This window comes from Prionailurus viverrinus, chromosome E2 (assembly GCF_022837055.1).
Source record: "Prionailurus viverrinus isolate Anna chromosome E2, UM_Priviv_1.0, whole genome shotgun sequence".
In the NCBI taxonomy this organism is placed as follows: Eukaryota; Metazoa; Chordata; class Mammalia; order Carnivora; family Felidae; genus Prionailurus; species Prionailurus viverrinus.
The window spans coordinates 37,579,658-37,600,772 of NC_062575.1; the positions used below are offsets into that span (position 1 = coordinate 37,579,658).

Genomic DNA, 21,115 nt, shown 5'->3' on the forward strand with positions numbered 1-21,115 from the left:
TACTGCATTCAAAACCAGACCCTGTGGGGTACAGAAGAATGAATTTCCCCTGAGTAACCTACAGCCTATTAATGGAGTTCAGACTCACACCAAAATACTATTTAAATTGCACATCAGACCCATCTAGGAGAGGCACAAACTTAAGGTAGTGGAAACTCAGATGAGACAGTGGTATTCACCGGATTGGGGAATCAAAGAAGACTTCACTGAAAGAACAGCATTTGGGGTAGGATTTGAAGAAAAGGGAAGAGTTAGGTGGAAACAGTACCATGACTTCCCATCAATTACTCCCCAGGGTTTTCAGGATAAATTTTAAACTCCTGGGCATGGTACTCCAGGCCCTCCACAACTAGGTCTGGAGGAATGCCGAGGAAGAGAGCTTAGCCTGAGTGAGATAATTATGTTGGAGTCTTTACCACCAGTTCAGGTTGCAAAGGATCATAACATTTTATTTTCCTGTCCATAAATCGTTAGTGAGTTGAAGGCAGGCACTAGGGCTTATTCTCTTGTAACACCCCTCCCCCAGTCCGTGTCTGTACCATCACAGCACGTGGTAGGTGCACTGCAAACATTTTGAAAAGCGAATATAAATCTCAACGGGCATCAATCACCAGGTGATTTTGTGTCCTGTCAGGCTGCCTTATACCATCTAGAATTCTGGTGTTTGCTAATTTTAAAGCTATCAAGTTAGAGACTTAAACACATGACCCAGACCCAACAGGTCGGCCTTAATTTGGATCCCGAAGCCACAAATTGTGAAAAGACAATTTGTGATTAAGGCAATTGTGAAAATCTGAACATGGGCTAAATGTGATGACTTGATTATGCCTTAAAAACTCATGTTAGAGACATATATATTTACGTTTATGAATAAAATGGTTTCCCTTAAAACACTTAAGATTAAGGAGTATGAGGCTGGAGGAGATGAAACAAAATCGGTAAAATGTAGCTAATTGTTGTACTCCTCGGTGTAACATACTACCTTTGGTGTTTAAAAATTCCTTAATACAAAACAAACACGCAGACAGAAAGACACGCACACCCACCCCCCAGGAGCTGTTTTTCTCGTAGCCCCGAGGGAACTAGACGCAGAGTCCACCTGCGGCATCTCGGATTCAGAGGACGACCTCAACGGGGCCTCCCGCGGGGGCCCGACCCGGTTTTCTCGCCCGCCGGATTCGAAGCTGACCAAAGGGACAGCCTCTTCATCCCCTCAGTACCCTCCATAAACGCCTTTCGCAGGGAGCTGAATCCTTGGAAAGCGCAGATCACTGTTGTCTCAGTTTCCCAGGGCTTGGACCCTGAGCAAAAGCGAGCCCACCGCAAGCTCGGTCACCACCACCACAAGCTCGGTCACCACCACTACCCTCAACAGTCGCTGCCAAGCGCTCGGGGCGGACTCCGCGTAGCGACGTCACGGCGCGCCGTGCGCCGGGTCAAAGTTCAGCTCCGCCCCTCTTCCCCCTCGCTGTCTTCCTCGGCCTGCGCTGCCGCCGACGCCGCTGTGGGCCTGGCTGCGCTCCGTCGCCTTCTGCTCTGAGCGCTTCCCAGCCGGCCGCCATGGCGAACGTGGCCGACACTAAGCTGTACGACATTCTGGGCGTCCCACCCGGTGCCAGCGAGAACGAGCTGAAGAAGGTAGTGGGGAGCGGGACGGGCCAGGCAGGGTGTGAGGGGCGCGGGCCTGCGTGGCTGGGGCGGCCAGGCCGCGCTACGGGGCTGTCCACGAGCCGGCGCCGGACGCGGCGGGCCCAGGCTGGGGGGCGGTGGCGGCGAGACCGGCCTCGGCTGACCTTGGGCTGTCGGCCCCGCCCGCCCGCAAATGCAGCACATAAAACCCACCCCTGCGCAAACACCAGAAGAACGCTTCCTTCCTGTCTCCCCCGGCGGGCGCCGGAGGTTGGGCGCTCCCGGGAGGCTGCAGCCTGCTCGGCCCTCCCCGCGCGGAGGTCACCACCCTGGAAAAACAGGTTGGACAGAGGCGCGCAGCGCATCTCGCCCCGGGAGAGAAGTTGTCCACGTCGTGGTAGTCGACGTCGGAGCCGAATCGTGGCTGGGTCTAGGGTCTGGCGGGAGGGTTGAGGCCGCCCCCGTCGGTGCCTCCGGGCAGTGGGGGATGTTTCCTGGGTGCCGCGGCCGCAGGAGCACCTCGCTCTTTTCCTCCTCCGCTCACAGACCCTTGGGTCTGTGTTCGGATGTATTGTTCTGTGGGCAGGTAACCTAGATGTTCTGTATCCGCTTCGGGAATAAGCCGTGGGTCTCGGCCAAACACCTGAGTGCACACTAAAAATAAATATAAGACCTTATTGTTGTTTGTAGTGCTGCGAATCTTTGATCTAAGGATTTCAAGGCGCTTGCGGCATTTGATTAAACCCTGTACCGTCTTCGCCGATTTTAGAGTATCCAGATTTGTAAGCTGAGAAAAAATGAGAATGCTCCTTAGGCACTGGGACTAATACAGTTGAGAGTAAAATGGACTTCCTGTTACCTTACCGGAAATGCTAGTCTGTATTATATAATTTCATGTGTCTGTGAATAAAGACTTAAGTGCTGTATATCCCAGCCACCTAAAATGTATGCAACTTCGCGAAGAACTGAGGTCACTCCAATTAATTAAGACCCTGATAAATCCACCACATGAAATATTAAAAGCTTCTCCTGGCTTTTTCCTGGTATTTCAACTAGAGGAAAGGCAGGAGCTATCCTGAGCAGAGATTCTTAGTTTAATTTTTAGTAGTAATGTTTTGCAGTTTGCTAAGCTTGACAGTCATTTCTTTCTTTTTTTTTTTTAATTTTTTTTTTTTTAACGTTTATTTATTTTTGAGACAGGGAGAGACAGAGCGTGAACAGGGGAGGGTCAGAGAGAGGGAGACACAGAATCTGAAACAGGCTCCAGGCTCTGAGCTGTCAGCACAGAGCCCGACGCTGGGCTCGAACCCACGGACTTCGAGATCATGACCTGAGCCGAAGTCGGCCGCTCAACCGACTGAGCCACCCAGGCGCCCCTTGACAGTCATTTCTTAAGAGTTCATTGGAGTCATCTTGGTCTGGTTACTGGCCATCAAAGTCATTTGACAATAGTGAAGATGCAGAATTTTCCAGTATTTTGGTTTTTCTCTGGCATTGTTCAAGTATAGCTGCTGTCTGCTTTTTTGGATCAAGTTAGTGAGTAAACAGTATTGGGATGGATAAATTAGTAATTATGAATCTAGATGCCAAACAGTCTTAGTGAATAAAAGATAATTTTTGGAAGGTTCTGATTTTAGAACAATTGCTTCTCAGAAAAATGGATATTTAGTACTCACAAATCTTGAAAGCAGATTTTGTATGTAACCTTTTTTAAAAATTCTCTTTTTTATTGAAGGCATACAGAAAGTTAGCCAAGGAATATCATCCTGATAAGAATCCAAATGCTGGTGACAAAGTAAGTTGACACTTTTCCCCATGAGGTTTCAGTTTTAAATTGCCCTCCTTAAAAACAGGAACGTTGTAAGAAAAGTCCCATCTATGCCTGTAGAGCCAAATCTTTACCTTAAGAATATTTTGGTTTTGTAATGGGAATGCCTGCATTCCGGGCAGAGGGAGGTAGGACCAGAATCAAACCAAATGTAATTTGTAGCTTTTCTTTTAGATTCCAGATTCCCTTAACCTTTCCCCCACTCTTCTTCCTGAGAACCCAATTGTTTTCCTTGTTACTTTTCTTTATAGTTCAAAGAAATAAGTTTTGCATATGAAGTACTGTCAAATCCTGAGAAACGTGAATTATATGACAGATATGGAGAACAAGGTCTTCGGGAAGGTAGCGGCGGAGGTGGTGGCATGGATGATATTTTCTCTCACATTTTTGGTGGGGGATTGTTCGGCTTTATGGGCAATCAGAGTAGAAGTCGAAATGGCAGAAGAAGAGGAGAAGACATGATGCATCCACTTAAGTAAATATCTTTTTTCTTTCTTAAAAAATATTAAGTACTATTTTTTTCATGTAGTAATGCTCAGTAAAGAGAAATGTGTTAAAAATGTTCATCCTTTGTCAGAAAAAAAAATCTTCCATGTCCTTGCTATCTTCTTTGGGTGACTAAATTGAATTTGGTAACCTAGGTGTTTGTACTTTGCTACAGATCTGAAAGGATGGTGTTTTTAGTGAGTAGGTAGGTGGTTTTGTTATATGCGTCTGAAGCTGCTTTTACTAAATCATTTAAAATTTCAATTATGAAGATTATTTGCTTTTTAAGTATTTAAACTTCACAAGTTACTTTTTGTTTAAAAACTTACAAAGTGAGTGACTGACTCTCTGACTAGTTTGTTTACACTGTTACAGTCACTCATTACTTGATCCTCAGTGTGAACTCTCCTAAATTGGTTTCCATGGAGCTTGCTGGCTTCAAGCCTGACATTAACCTGCCAACATATGAATGGTGTCTGACCTTGATCTTAGACTGCTAACCACCGATGGCCCTCTACAGTATGAAAATAGCTATTTTACTTTGCAAAGTTTGTGAGGTCTTTTATCCTCTTCACGAACCAATAATGGTTTTACTAGCAAATGCCAGAGACTTGACTTTCATCGTTTATTTAAAATATTTCATATTACCTAATTTATATATTTGAGTAGATTAGAGGAAGTGTAAACTGTTACATTGTTTGAATCTCATTCTCAAATTTGTTTGTATTTTAAAAGAATTTATCCTCAGAAATTATCATTAGGATATTATTCGAAGAGTAATACTTGTATGGTGTGTGTTCTTTTTTCTTTGATACAGAAGTGATCTAAGAAGTAAATAGGATCAAGAGAGTGCTTGCTGTACCTTAATAAATTCTTAATATTCTCCTTAAAATTTTTTTCAAATTATATAGTAAATGCCTGTTTTAATATTATTTAGAATTTACCTGTTGTTACATTTCATTTTGGGTGGCTTTATAATATTCCATTCCATGATTTATTTAATCATTCACCTTTTCTATAAGCTGTTGTTAATATTTTTCTGTAATGAGTAACTGCTTTGAGTATCTTTATATACAGCTTTGTCTCTTCTTGGCAGAGATTCCCAGGCAGGCATCAGTGTTTTGAGGCTGATAAATACAACTAAATTGCCTTGTAAAGGATTGTGCCAGTTTAGCACCATTGGTGGATAGTGCCAGCTTGGCCAGACTATTACCCACATTTTTTGTCCATTGGCCATGTTGAAGTGCGTATTTTTCTGGCCTCTTAGATAGTGGTTTTGCATACTGATTGCAGTTTAATATACAAGGAGGAAAAGACATACCTATTTTTTTTTTCTGTAAATGATTTGGTTAAAGATTGTTATGAGTACTAAAAGAAAGATGCAGCCAATTGCTTTTGTCTAAGATTAAGCTGTAGCTATGTCATTATTTGCAAGTGTTGATAATGTTTTGTCCCTAAGTGTCTTATTCTTATACTGCCTAGAATGTGTACAAATATTAGCTTGAAATAATGATTTTGGGAAAGTTTGAATACCACAAAATAAATATTATGGGTGCTTTGCAAATTACTTTTAACTATTGTTGCTCTATTTTAAAGTAAATCTTTACTGCTGAAAGAAATATAAAAACACAATGAGATGGGTAAAAAAGCACATTAAAAGCATTGCTTTCAGATCCTAAATGAATAGTGTTAAAAAAAATTTTTTTTTTTTAATTTAAAAATTAAATTAGGAAAGACCCACCCCCACCCCATGCAGGGCTTTGAACTCATGAACCTTGAGATCATGTCCTGAGCCGAAGGTGAACACTTAACTGACTGAGCCTGCCAGGCGCCCCTGAATAGTGTTTTTGAGACTTGATATACATAGATATTTTTTGAGGTTGGTTTGGAAATGAATGGTCCTATAATTCATCTGCTGTATAAAGGTAGTTGGGTTTTATCAGTTGTGTATTTTTAATAGGCTTATAAGCTCTGCCTTTTTTATAAATGTCTATTTTGAGAGAGACCATGCATATGAGCAGGGGAGGGTCAGAGAGAGGGAGGGAGGGAGGGAGAGAGAGAGAGAGAGAGAGAGAGATAATGAATGAATGAATATCCCAAGCAGGCTTCATGTTCAGTGTGGAGCCTGATGCTGGCGCTTGATTTCACAAACCGTGAGATCATGACCTGAGCCAAAATGAAAAGTTGGAAGCTTAGCCGACTGAGCCACTCAAGCGCCCCTAAACCTCCCTACTTTGATCATAGACCCCTTTGAAAGTTTGGTAAAAGTTAATTCAAATATATAATTTTGCTTATAAGCCAGTGGTTTCTTAAGACCTCTAAAACTTCTCTCTTGAAAACCTGTTCTTTTCCTCCTCTCTGTCACACTGTTGACAAGGTCACTTTTTTTTTGTTTGTTTTGTTTTTGAGACATATACAATCTAAGTTGCATATAACTCTCATAAGTTGTAATGTAACTTTGTAGCTTTTCTAAAATTTGTCCTTGAGGGGAACAGAGTCTTTAGTAGAGCATGGATTCTGGAGCCAAACTGCCTGTGTGATCAAGTAAGGCAAGTTAACCTCTCTAGGGTCAGTTATGTCTTGTAAGATGAGGATAATAATTGTACCACATTCACAGGGTTGGATTAGATGGAGGGGCTCCTGCTTGAGGCCAGAAGGAGGTTGATCCTTGAGTTTTTGCAGTTATCAACTTTATCAGAAAATGCAGCATAGTAAATTGTTGGCCCAATCCTGTAGGTTCTGGTTTTGACACCATATATACTGTCCATAACCATAAAATCCTGTTAATTTGAGCCACAAAATAAAACCTTAGTTGACTTAGTGTAAGATGTTTTTTAATTCTTTGTTTTAAAAGGCTATAGTGGAATTTGCTGTGTCAGCTGTCATGTATATCTTGTATTTAAGAGAACTTGGCAAAATTTGATTGAATCTAATTCTTTTCTCCCCAGAGTATCTTTAGAAGATCTGTATAATGGCAAGACAACCAAACTACAACTTAGCAAGAATGTACTCTGTAGTGCATGCAGTGGGTAAGTGTGTGTTCTAGTTTATAAAATGCATTTCATCTGATCTTTCAGTGGTACATTTAGTCTCTACCAGGTAAAAATTGTTCATGATTTAAACTACCCAACTCAACATTTTCTGATACTTCTGAAAGTCCATTTAAATACTGGTCATTGGGTGTTGAGAAGATGAAGTTGAAAAGCACAATTCTTGTTTTCCATGACCTATTGGAATGGTCTATGGGCAAAAATCTAATTTACACTTTTGCTTGCTTTAGCCAAGGTGGAAAGTCTGGAGCTGTTCAGAAGTGTAGTGCTTGTCGGGGTCGAGGTGTACGCATTATGATAAGACAGCTGGCTCCGGGAATGGTACAACAGATGCAGTCTGTGTGTTCTGACTGTAATGGAGAAGGTATGCATGCCAGTACTTCTCTGCTTTTATGTTGAAATGGATTGGGAATGCAGGAATTGGAGAGGCTTATATTTTTTCTTTTTAACATGTGTATTCATACAGTTCCAAAAGAAAAAATGAAAATAATTATTATGTATAGGCCCAATGAACACAAATAGTAAGTTTACGTTACGTTCAGTGAAATGTTAGTCTTTTTTAGTTCCAAAAGGATGGGCAAAGTTTTTTGTCCCTTTATATTTTTAAAGGTTATATTTGAGAAAGAGGGAGATAGCAACAGATTGTACTGTAAGCTGCTAGCTTTTAAGGGTAGTTACAGGGATTGAAGTCCTTCTCACAGAAGTAAATACTTTAGGCTTTGAATGTCTTTGAAATACTTAGGCTCAGAATGGTTTTTGAAACTACTACTCACCCCTATCCTTGTAATGCTTTTATAGCCACAGACAATATATAACTAAATGGGCATGACTGACTTCCAGCTAAACATTTCTTAGAAAAACAAGGGCATACCCAATTTGGCCTGTGGGTTTTAGTTTGCCAGACCCTGTTGTAGAGCGGTGCTATCTAATAAAATTTTTCTACAATAACGGAAAAATACTGTATATGCAATGTCTAGTATGGTAACCATTAGCCACCTGTGGCTATTGAGTACTTGAAATTTAGCTAGTGTAACTGAGTAACTGAATTTTTAGTTTTAATTAATTTAAACTTTAAATAGCCACAAATGGTTGGTGGCTACCACACTGAAAACAGTTCTAGAGCATGTTTTTCCAAATTGCTCCAGGAAGTGATGAGATAATGGAGAAACTACATATTAGATTCCCTTCCTGTAAAGTCTCAGTGCACTTTCCCTTATTAAAATTTCTAACAGTTTCTGCCATCAAGAACCAAGTTCACTGAAATCTTTTCCTGTGTACCACTACCATTGTGAGGAACTGGTGTTGTACAGAACATACTTTTTGAAAGCAGTGTTCTAGAAACAGTCCCTGAGGTCATTAATTATATGTGTCATCTAAGCATTAATATGTGCCAATAATCAGCCATCAAAAATCAATGATATTTTTTCATAATAAGTTATGTACAACTTCATGTTTACTTCATTATACCACTAATTAAATGTTTCAGAAGAATGCATAGAAAAGCTGTGTTGTTCTAAACATGGTATGGAGATACTCAGTGTCAGATAAAATTCAGCCATCTCTTCTTTGGTTTTGGAAATTGTCAATGATAGTGCACCTAAATAAAAGGAAGATCCATAATAGGACACCTGAGCAGGGGTTAGTCTATGAAATAAATAAAATCCAGTACCGATTATACAATGTAATAATGATCCATAAAGGGTATTTAAATTTTATTTGGGTTGTCTCTGACAGAGTTAAACCTATATGAAACTAAGACTGAAAACAAAAAATGAAGAAGCACTTGTAGAAGCTTTAGCATTTGACCACGCATTTTGTTTCCTTGTTGATCCTTGGACTTTGTTTTAAATTTAGGAGATGAGTCAGCCAAGAAAGTGTATTTTAAAATACATTATACTCTGAAATAGAGGAGACTGGGTAGTAAGATGCAAGTTTCTGTTACTAAGAAAGATAGTTTAAACAAAACTTTAGATAGCAGTTAGATTCGGAACGTTTATTTAATGAATAAAAGCATTATCAAGACGTATCTTAAGAGTGCGGTATGGTTCTCTTGCTGGAAGTTTGAATGACCTCTCTTTCTAGGAGAGGTAATTAATGAAAAGGACCGCTGTAAAAAATGTGAAGGCAAGAAGGTGATTAAAGAAGTGAAGATTCTTGAAGTCCACGTAGACAAAGGCATGAAACATGGACAGAGAATTACATTCACTGGGGAAGCAGATCAGGCCCCAGGAGTGGAACCAGGAGACATTGTTCTTTTGCTCCAAGAGAAGGAACATGAGGTAATTTCCTTTTTGTTTGTTTGATTTTTGTTTTATGCAGAAATGAGTCTTTTGCTCAAGGTACGGGTTAGATCTTTTTGGGTTCTCTGGAACAACTTTGAACTTAAATGAAGTTATTAAGTGCTTGGGCTGAGTTCATAAGAACTGACTAGTAGACCAACAAGCCAGGTGCAGTCAGAAGCACTGAAAAGGAGTCAGTTTTGGTTGCAGCTCAGCCATTGATTACACTGTAATCATAAGTAATCCTGTTGTTTCTGTACCCCAGTTTCCTTATTTATGAAAATAAGGGCATTGGACCAGATGATCTAAGGCAGCTTATTTTTCATTGTGAAACTCCTTTGATTGGTGTTGAATGGTGGATAGATAGGGCTTCAGTCCTCAGTGCTTTTCTGTTGAATTGTTTTACATGTTGGGTTAACCAAGTGACCTTTTCTTGATAGAAACAGTACTACAGTTTAAAAAAAATTTATTCTGTTCTTATGTTGTATTTTAGGTTCAAGGCATAATTAACTGGTCCAACGATGTGGTCTAGTGTATATTCTCTTGATTATACCATTGCACCTCTTTTTCTGATGTGCCATATAGTATGGTATGAGCCTTTATTTTTTTTACGAGCCTATTGTTATTTTTCTTTGTTTAATGTTTATTAATTTTTGAGAGAGGGCATGCTAGCAGGGGAGGGACAGAGAGAGAGGGAGACACAGAATCCGAAGCAGGTTCCAGGCTCTGAGCTGTCAGCACAGAGCCTGACGTGGGGCTTGAACTCACAAACCATTGAGATCATGACCTGGGCCAAAGTCGGACACTTAACTGACTGAGCCACCCAGGTGCCCCTGTGAACCTTTATTCTTTTTTTTTTTTTTTTTTAATAACTTATTGTCACATTAGCTAACATATAGTGTATACAGTGTAGTCTTGGCTTTGGGAGTAGATTCTCATGATTCATCACTTACATGAAACACCCAGTGCTCATCCCAACAAGTGCCCTCCTCAGTGCCCATCTTCCATTTTCCCCAGCTCCCCAGCCCCATCAATCCTCAGTTCTCTGTATAATACCCTCCAGGGGTGCCTGGGTGGTTCAGTGGGTTAAGTGTCCGACTTCAACTCAGGTCATCATCTCGCCGTTTGTGAGTTCGAACCCCACGTCAGGCTCTGTACTGACAGCTCAGAGCCTGGAGCCTGCTTCAGATCCCGTGTCTTCCTCTCTGTCTCTGTCCCTCCCCCACTCACTCTCTGTCTCTCTCCAAAATAAATAAACATTAAAAAAAATTAAACATGATTATAAAAATAAAAATAATACCCTCCAGTTCCATCCATGTTGCAAATGGCAAGATTTCATTCTTTTCCATCACTGAGTAGTATTCCATTGCGTGCGTGCGTGTGTGTGTGTGTGTGTATGTATGTATGTAGATACATACATACACACACCCCACATTTTCTTTATCCATTCATCAGTTGATGGACATTTGGGCTCTTTCCATACTTTGGCTACTGTTGATAGCTCTGCTATAATAGCACATGCTCTTCACATGTGCCCCTGTGAATCAGCACTCCTGTACCTTTTGGATAAATTTCTAGCAGTGCTATTGCTGGGTTATAGGGCAATTCTATTTTTTAACTTTTTGAGGCACCTCCACACTGTTTTCCAGGGTGACTGCACCAGTTTGTAGTCCCACCAAAAGTGCAAGAGGGTCCCCTTTTCTCCACATCCTCGCCAACATCTGTTTCCTCAGTTGTTAATTTTAGCCACTCTGACTGGTGTGAGGTGGTATCTCAGTGTGGTTTTGATTTGTATTTCCCTGATAATGAGTGATGTTGAGCATCTTTTCATGTGTCTGTTAGCCATCTGTATATCTTCTTTGGAAAAGTGTCTATTCATGTCTTTCATTTTTTGATGGGATTATTTGGTTTTCAGGTGTTGAGTTTTGTAAATTCTTTATAGATTTTTGATACTAACCCTTTATCTTATGTGTCATTTGCAAATATCTTGTCCCGTTCCATTGGTTGCCTTTTAGTTTTATTGATTGTTTCCTTTGCTGTGCAGAAGCTTTTTATCTTTATCTTGATGAGGTCTCAATAGTTCATTTTTGCTTTCGTTTCCCTTGCCTCTGGAAACCTGTCAATTAAGAAGTTGCTGTGGCTGAGGTCAAAGAGGTTGCTGCCTGTTTTCTCTTCTAGGATTTTGATGGTTTCCTGTCTCATGTTTAGGTCTTCCATCCATTTTGAATTTATTTTTGTGTATGGTGTAAAAAAGTGGTCCAGGTTCATTCTTCTGCATGTTGCCGTCCAGTTCTCCCAGCACCATTTGCTAAAGAGACTGTCTTTTTTCCATTGGATATTCTTTCCTGCTTTGTCAAAAATTAGTTGGTCATACATTTGTGGGTACATTTCTGGGTTCTGTATTCTATTCCATTGGTTTATGTGCCTGTTTTTGTGCCAGTAGCATCCTGTCTTGATGATTACAGCTTTGTAGTAGAGGCTAAAATCCAGGATTGTGATGCCTTCTGCTTTGGTTTTCTTTTTCAACATTACTTTGGCTATTTCGGGTCTTTTGTGGTTCCATACAAATTTTAGGATTGTTTGCTCTAGCTCTGAGAAGAATGCTGGTGCTATTTCAATTGGGATTGCATTGACTGTGTAGACTGCTTTGGGTGGTATTGACATTTTAACAATAATTTTTTCTTCCAATCCATGAGTGTGGAATGTTTTTCCATTTCTTTGTATCTTCCTTTTCTTTCCTAAGCTTTCTATAGTTTTCAGTGTGCAGATCTTTTACCTCTTTGGTTAGGTTTATTCCTAGGTACTTTATGGTTCTTGGTGCAGTTGTAAAAAGCCTTTATTCTTGAAAGCTGTATCTGGAGCTATTCAGGAAACTTGTTTAGTAATCACCCAGATTCTTGACTATAAAAGCCTTTGACGGGGTTCTGGCATTACTTGATCTCATTGACTTGAGTTTCTCTGAAGGTCTTTATATCACAAGTCACCACTTTATTAGTTTACACTAAAAATTTCTCCCATTTGATGGTGATTTCTACAAATTTTGAAAATCACGGGGTGCCTGGGTGGCTCGGTTGAGTGTCTGGCTCTTAATTTGGGGTCAGATTATAATCTCATGGTCATGAGATTGAGGCCTGTGTTGACACAGAGACTGCTTGGGATTCTCTCCCTCCCTCTCCCTATCCTCACTCTCTCTCTCAAAGTAAATAAATAAAACTTAAAGAATCGAATCTAATAGAGAATAAAGCCATATTGAGACGCAGATTCTGGGAATTTGATTAGATCAATTCCCATGCTAGGTTGTGGCTTGCTCTCCTTTGTTTTTCTCAGGGCAAATTTCTTGCCTTGGCAAAACTATAAATTACTATCTACATCTAGGCCCTTTGTGGATATTGCTAATCCTGCAAATAGCAAGGGCTTCTTGATTGCTAAAAAAACAGTAATTCCTAGAATTCTGTCTTAAGGTCTTATAGGTTGAAATATTTGTAACTCTAGATTCTCTGTTAATTGGTATTTTAGCTACTTCCTCATTTGTTCAGTTATGCCTTTCATGCACACCACCATACAAAGGATGAAGGCAGAAAGATAACCAAGTAATTGAGATGTTTATAAGCTTTATAGTATGCTTGGGTATAAACTGTATTTTGAGATGGTTCAGACAACACGTGGGTATTTTCGTTGCTATATCCTTGGAACAGTTACCAAATGATGTGTGGCACTGTAGTAGCGGGAGAGTAATGGGGAAGTTAAGTAATGCTTATTTGGCGGAGAGTTTTTGGTATGTCAGACTAATGGTGAAATCTTTTTTTTTTTTAACCCCTATATTCATTCTTTAATGTTGCTACATAATTAAAAAAAAAAATGTTTATTTTGAGAGAGAGCACGGGCGGGGGAGGGGCAGAAAGAGAGAGGGAATGAGAATCCTCCAAGCAGGCCCTGTACTAACAGCGTGGAGCTCCATCTCAGGAACTGTGAGATCATGATCTGAGCCAAAATCAGGAGTCTAATGCCTAACTGATGTTTCTAATGTTGCTACATAATTAAATGGAAATTTTTTTAATGAAGATTACTGGATTTGGAGACAAGGACTTAAGTTCTGACTCCCCATTTACTAGCTTTGGGATCCCTGGGCTTGGCTTGGCTTTACTAAATACAAAGATAGGCCTCCCTTAGAAGGATATTGTAGAATCAAATGAGATCATGAATAAGCTACTTTTCTTTCTTAGGGCTATGGGGAGGTATTTGGAAGAAGGTCACCTCTTAAAATTGTTGGAAGGTGTGGATTGCATGGAATTTCCAACAGACAGCAGATGTAACTGTGTAAAGTAGAAAATAAAAGATGGTAGAGGTTAGAGTGGAAGTTCAGCTAGAAAGAGGTCAAAGATTTGGTTTTATTATGACCAATAAAGTAAATTTGAGCCCAGGGTGGGATTTAGGCATCTTGTTTCATTTATACCACTGAAAATATTAACCTCCTTTTTTTTTTTTTTTTTTTTTTAATGTTTATTCATTTTTGAGAGACAGATTGCAGGCAGGGAAGGGGCAGAGAGGGAGGGAGACACAGAATCCAAAGCAGGCTCCAGGCTCTGAGCTGTCAGCACAGAGCCCGACGTGGGGCTCAAACCCATGAACTGTGAGATGATGACCTGAGCTGAAGTTGGACACAACCGAATGAGCCACCCAGATGCCCCAAAAATATTAACCCTCTAAGAAAAGTTGGGTAGTCTCAACTAGTTCATGAAAAAGCTTGTAGTTCTTTTGTTAGGGGCTTTTTTTTTTCTTTTATTTTCTCCCCCTCCCCCCCCCCCCCCCCCCCCACACACTCCCAACACTTGTGCTGAAGGAATTATGAAGCCATGAGATTAGGGTGGGTGCTGTTAGCTGAAACAGTATAAATCTTCTGATCAAAAAACATTTGATTTTGAGAGTGCAGTAAATCATGTGTATTCATCTTTCAGTATAGGTGTGTATCTGTTCTGGTGTTATGGCTACCATTGTGCATTTGCATAGCAAAAAATCACCATATCTGGTGATGTTAGTCCCTTCTCTGTTCTCTGTACCTTTGTTTTCCAGAAATTCTTACTGCTTTTAAGTCTTTTACTATCTGGTTCTTGGTTTTTAATTAGTTTTTTATTTATTTTTGAGAGAGAGTATGCGTAAGCGGGTGAGGGACAGAGAGAGGAAGATAGAATCTGAAGCAGGTTCCAGGCTCCAAAGTTATCAGCACAGAACCTGATGTGGGGCTCGAACTCATGAACTCTGATATCATGACCTGAGCTGAAGTCAAACAACAACCGACACTAAACAAAAGGACACTCAACAGACTGAGCCACCCAGGGGCCTCTAATTAACATGGTTTTTAAAAAATTCCCTGAGTGTCCTTGCTTGTTTATTCTGTTTGAATTTTAGCACCAGGTTTTCTAATCTACTCACCTGTCCACTAGTCCCTGCGCCCCCCCGCCGTCGCCTTGATATCATTTTTAATTGGAATCACTTTAAGTTGAGCTCTTCTATCCAGGAGCATGGTGTCCCTTCTTATTCCTTTTTTTTTTTTTTTTTTTTTTTAATTTTTTTTTTCAACGTTTTGTTTTATTTTTGGGACAGAGAGAGACAGAGCATGAACGGGGGAGGGGCAGAGAGAGAGGGAGACACAGACTCGGAAACAGGCTCCAGGTTCTGAGCCATCAGCCCAGAGCCTGACGCGGGGCTCGAACTCACGGACCGCGAGATCGTGACCTGGCTGAAGTCGGACGCTTAACCGACTGCGCCACCCAGGCGCCCCCTTTTTTTTTTTTTTTTTTTTTTAAGTTTATTTTGAGAGAGAGAGTTGGTGTGGGGGGGGGGGGGAAGGGAGAATCCCAAGCACCTCATTGTTAGCGCTCACACTCACAAACCATGAGATCATGGCCTGAGCCAAAATCTAGAGTCAGATGCTTAACTGACTGAGCCACCCAGGTGCCCCTTGTTCCCTATTTCTAATGTAGTTTTAACCAAAGGATATTTGGTTATAGATGGTTCTTGGAACAATAATATTATAAGATGTTTAGAAACACATTTTATAGATATTAAAGCATTAAAACATTCTGCATTGAAGAATCCTTATTGAACTTAATTTTTTCACCCATTGTGAGAAATACTTAAAGAAATGCACATAGGTAATATACACTCAGTGGTTCTCAACTTTTACATACATTAGAATCACCTGGTGTTTCTTTTTTTTAATTTTTTTTTTTTAACGTTTATTTATTTTTGAGACAGAGACAGAGCATGAATGCGGGAGGGTCAGAGAGAGAGGGGGAGACACAGAATCTGAAACAGGCTCTGCACTGTCAGCACAGAGCCCAAAGAGGGGCTCGAACTCACGGACCTGGGCCGAAGTCGGATGCTTAACCGACTGAGCCACCCAGGCGCCCCTGAATCACCTGGTGTTAAAACTACGGATTACTAGGCCCTACCTCCATAGTTTCTGATGCAGTAGGTATGGGGTGTGGCCGAAGAATGTGCATTCCTAACAAGTTTCCTGGTGCTGCTGAGGCTGCTGGTTCAGGACCACTGATCCAAGATAATGGTTTGAGATTAACTTTTCTTCATGGGTAAATTTAGGAGGATAATTTAGGAAAAGAGGATATCTTTTAGATTTCCACTTTTTCCTGAATTAGCCAGCATTGTTTTTTTGGAAGAGACTATTTTGTATTGAAAAAAATCTTAGTGACCTTTCATTGTAAATTTTGTTTCATCCTAAATCTCAAAGGCTAAGTATAGATATTTGTAAATTTTTTTTTTTTTTTTGAAAGAGAGTGTATGCGAGCAGGGGAGGAGCAGAGAGAGGTAGAGAATTTTAAGCAGGCTCCACACTCCTCACAGAACCTGAAGTAGGGCTTGATCTCAACCATGAGAAGGACCTGAGCCGAAATCAAAAGTCAGACACTTAACTGATTGAGCCACCCAGGTGCCCTGATATTTGTAAATTCTAATAAGCAAAAATTGTAAGGTATGTGTGAAGTTGGATATATTTTTTCTATACGTTAAAAGCTCAGAAACATATTTGATGTTTCTTGAATAATCATTGCATTACCTAGTCAATAGGCTTATAGTGTAATTAGTCACCCTTAGCATTTGCTGTTTGATTTACAAATCAAGCAAATTTTGAATTTTAGATGAGATAAAACTTCTTTGTACATGTGTGTGAGCCCGTTTACTGGCTGAACATTACTGGTTGAACTTTATGTTGAATTTGGACTCTCCCCTTTACCTGTTAGGATCACGTCTGGGGAACAGTCCTAAGGTGAACCTGTTCTACAGAATCTTACTGGACTGTCCGCACCATTTTTTTTTGCTCAGAGGCAGAGTCAGGAAATGGGCCACAATTGTAGAATATACCTGGTTCTGTTTTTTGGAGCCTCAGCCTGCCTTATGAGCCATTGTTTTCTTGATTCCAGTGCTTTTCTGACAGAATTTTCTAATATATTAAGTGAAAATAGCTAGGTTTCCTTATGTAAATTTAGGGAATTAGGGATGATGACAGTTTGGCTTTTACTATGAATGGTAGAATTAAGGTTTTGAAATTATTTCAAGGAGCACAGCACAACAGGTCATGGCTCCGTACTTTTTTAAAATGTTTTGTGTGGTTTATTTGTAGGTGTTCCAGAGAGACGGGAATGATTTGCACATGACATACAAGATAGGACTTGTTGAAGCTTTGTGTGGATTTCAGTTCACATTTAAACACCTTGATGGACGTCAGATTGTGGTGAAATACCCCCCTGGAAAAGTAATTGAACCAGGTAGATCTTGATTTTTGTTTGACCCAGGATTCCATGTGTTCTTTTGTGATTTTTAATTTTTTATAGCTAGTGACTCTCAAAAGAATTATTGAGTACCTTCTTGAATAAATTCTAAATAGTTTCCTTTTTACTCAATAGGATGTGTCCGTGTAGTTCGAGGTGAAGGAATGCCACAGTATCGTAATCCCTTTGAAAAAGGTGATCTATACATAAAATTTGATGTGCAGTTTCCTGAAAACAACTGGATCAACCCAGACAAGCTTTCTGTAAGTGTTCTCTAAGCAGCAGATAACTTAAAGTTTAATAATAGTTGCTTTTCTTTGTCACCGTTCATTTGTTTTTAGTGCTAAGATTAGAACACATAATTTATAAAATTTTACTTTTTTAACATTTGAGTGATTGTTGGGCCGTTCTGGTGGTTATTAAATGTGAGGCTTGCTGGTGTAAATGTTGACAGGGCCAAGCAGGGAATAGTAAAGAAGTAAAGCAGACTGGGTATGAGTTGGTGTTGGGAGGATTGGGGCTCTCTGGAGACCAGATCCCTCACCTGAAAAGGCATCCAACATATCATAGTATGCCAGCTTAGCATCTTTTAGCTGTTCTATGCAGGAAGGCATGTCTCATGTGAAACCTTTCAGTGTTTTAATGTTGGGAACTGATTCTGGCTTTTTATTTTCTAAGTAGTAGTTGGGTTGTACAAAAGATTTCTGCAGATTTGGCCTGTGTGTCATCAGTTTGTGATCTCTGGCTTAAAGTGCACATAGGTTGACCTATCTTAACTCTCAAGCATATATCTTGGATTGTATCCAAAGGAAAGTTGAAGATATTTCCCAGCTAATCTGTGTTTTGTTTTAATGAAGGAACTAGAAGACCTTCTGCCATCTAGACCAGAAGTTCCAAACATCATTGGAGATACAGAGGAGGTAGAGCTTCAAGAATTTGATAGCACTCGGGGCTCAGGAGGTGGTCAGAGGCGTGAAGCCTATAATGATAGCTCTGATGAAGAAAGCAGCAGCCATCATGGACCAGGAGTGCAATGTGCCCATCAGTAAACTCTGCAAACAAATTGCACAGGTGGATTTTCTTTCCACATTTGCTCGGTTTGCTTTCAGCTATCCAGCTGGAGTGTCTGGTCAATCCAGATGAACTGATGGACATCTGTTGGTCTATGTGTAACTTTTAAAATTGGTATAGTATCTACAGAGTGTATAATTTAAACTAACCACAAAGCTTTACATCTTCATTTTGACTGTTCTGTAGCAGAATAAAGCACTTGAAAGGAAACAAGACTCCCTTTCACACATGGGTTATAAGTTTCAGTCCTGGTATCTGTGCTTGATTTTTATCAGTTTTGTGTAGATTTTATGTTCATATTTTAAATCCAAATCCCACATTGTAAAGTTTGTGTACAATTTGTCCTGAAGCTTTGTGTTTGGCTGCACCTGCGTAAGCTGCTACAAATAGAATAAAGAATTTCATAGCCTGTATCTATCATTTAGATGCATGGAAAAATGGGCTTTGCACACAATGGGTTTGGAGCTGACTGGGAACAATGGAGAAAATAACATTAGCTGTGGTTGTAAAGTTTTTTTTGTTTTGTTTTGTTTTTCTTTCCCCCCTCTTTTTTTTAACCATCTTGTGAAAGGTTTCTGAGACTCAATAATAAAAAGCAGTTGGTATAAATTATTCTTTGTGTCACATTTTTAGAAGGAAAAACATACTTTGAACTGTAAAATGTATCTTTAAGCTGGAGAATGTATCCTTCATTCTGGTTCTTAAGCAGCCCTTAAAAGCCCATTGGCCTGAAGCTTATGCTTCAGGTACATGCCCATTTTATAGTTTTAAAAGGCAAAAAGAAAGTTTGACATGTTGGTAAAAACAGGCTTTATTGGCTTCAACTGATGCTTTGTACAGTCAAGGACATCTGAGTTCTGTAACTCATAAGTTATAATCCTGAGCATTGGGGCCAGGTTAACCTAGCCTCTGTATTTCCCCACCACCTCCCCCTTTTAAAAATAAGGTAACAGCAAATCAATATTAGAACCATGTCTGCATAGAACCTGTTAAAATGCTCTGTTTTCATTAAATGTTAAGTTAAAGATTCTCTGTCTCCATTAAGTTGAATATTTGAAATTGGGGGAAGCATCGATTACTAATGTTTTATAGAAAAGTAAGACTCTTAGGCTGGTATGAGAAAAATCAGGTAAAACTATGAAAAGGATGTTGTGTTGTTCTTTCCATCTTCTACTACCTTTTCATTCCCAGAGTAGATATTTTTAGAACACACTTTAATTTTAGGGAAAAGAGACATCAGTTATACATTTTACATTTGTAAAAGAACAAATGGGGAAAACTGAAAACTAAAAAATGTATTATGCCATCCCTGAGCCTAAATACAGTACTTGTAGTTCATTTCTAGGCCTACTAGATAACCTGAATGGTGGGGGGGTGGGGGTGGGGGTGGGATGTCAGGAAGTGTCCTGGCATTAATCAAGGCCTGTGAGGATTAAATTATTGCCCTATCCACTCTACCTCCATTGTACAAAAAATATTTTACAACCAGCCTGGGCAAGATTCAACAGCATAGTAGTTTTGTATCCAAGGTTACTTCCCCACAACCACTTTAAGGTTAAGAAATGCAGTGGCAATATGAAGTTTGTAGCCTTTCCAATAAAGGTTTATAAAACATTAGAGTTGTTCAGTGTAGTCTTTCTTTTAATTCTACTCAGGTTTTTTGGCCATAGCAAAGAAAACCATATGGAAGGAGAATAAAACCTTGTTGAGATCTGTTATTTCACTCAGTTGTGCTCTGCTTTTGTAGAGCACCTGTTTACAGAATAAGGATGTATAGTATCAACAGCACAAAGAGTCTTTTCAGTAACTTTATTGAAATAATTCATAAGCCATTAAATCTACCTTTTTATAAAAGGTGTACGACTCAGTCGTTTCCAATATATTTCTAGAGTTTGCAACCACCACCATAGTCTAATTCCAGAACATTTTCATTGCCCTAGAAAAGAAACTCCAAGGGGTGCCTGGGGGCTCAGTAGGTGAGGTGTCCAACTTCGCACATCATGATCATGGCTCGTGAGTTCGAACTCCACATCTGGCTCTGTGCTGACAGCTCAGAGTCTGGAAACTGGGTTTCTGTGTCTCCCTCCCTGCCCCTCCCCTGCTTGCATTCTGTCTCTCTCTCAGAAGTGAATAAACATTTAAAAGAATTAAGAGACCCCAAATCCATTAGCAGTCACTCCCCATTCCATTCCCCACTTCCCATTTCTAAGGATTTGTCTGTTGGACATTTTATATAAAATGGAGTCAACAATATGTGGCCTTTTGTAACCTGTTCATTATGTTTTCAAGGTTTATCCCTGTCCTAGTATGTATCAGTTCATTTTTATTGCCAGTCTATTATATAGCTAGCAATACCACGCATTTGTTTTCACATCTATCAGTTGGTGGACATACGTTTTTTATTTCCACTTGAATAATGAATTATTTTAGATCTATACCCAGGAGTGGAATTGCTGGGTCACATGGTGTTTAATCTTTAGAAAAACTGTCAGATTTTTCCAAAAAGCCTGCACCATCTTATAGTCCTACCAGCAATATATGAGATTTCAATGTTTCCACATTAACTGCCAACACTTGTTAGTATCTGGCTTTATTATAGCCACCTTAGTGGGTAATGAATTGGTTTTTGCCTTTGTCTAATGTCTAATGATGTTAGGCATCTTTTCATGTGCTTACTAGCTATTTGTATATCTTTAGAGAAATGTATTCAAACCCTTTGCACCATACTTTATTCAGATTTTCTTAGTTTTTGTCTTTTTCTGTTCCAGGATATATTACATTTAGTCATGCCTTCGTAGGCTCCTCTTTGCTGTGACACTTATCAGACTTGCTTTGTTTTTGATGACCAACACAATTTTGAGGAATACTGATTAAGTTTTCTACAGAATGTCCCTTGATTACACGTGTAAAGTTGTTTCTTACATCACTAGCTGTAGGAAAAAATTAGTATAAAGAAAAACCTGTTTCCTCTGCTCATAACACTTCTGA

The 21,115-nt window shown here is 39.7% G+C and overlaps 1 protein-coding gene across 2 annotated transcripts; it reads left to right on the forward strand.

Annotated features, from left to right (window-relative positions):
- Nucleotides 1-1,448: 1,448 nt before the first annotated feature.
- On the forward strand, nt 1,449-19,156 carry DNAJA2 (DnaJ heat shock protein family (Hsp40) member A2). Of its 2 annotated transcripts, none has more exons than XM_047836027.1 (9): nt 1,449-1,638; nt 3,365-3,424; nt 3,709-3,932; nt 6,892-6,972; nt 7,224-7,357; nt 9,076-9,272; nt 16,909-17,053; nt 17,192-17,319; nt 17,914-19,156. In XM_047836027.1, the coding sequence occupies exons 1-9, from the start codon at nt 1,561-1,563 to the stop codon at nt 18,103-18,105; spliced, it is 1,239 nt and encodes a 412-aa protein (XP_047691983.1). In that variant the 5' UTR covers nt 1,449-1,560; the 3' UTR covers nt 18,106-19,156. The 2 variants fall into 2 exon arrangements, with proteins under 2 accessions (XP_047691983.1, XP_047691982.1); XM_047836026.1 differs by lacking the exon at nt 1,449-1,638 and adding an exon at nt 2,031-2,215.
- The last annotated feature ends 1,959 nt before the right edge of the window (nt 19,157-21,115 follow it).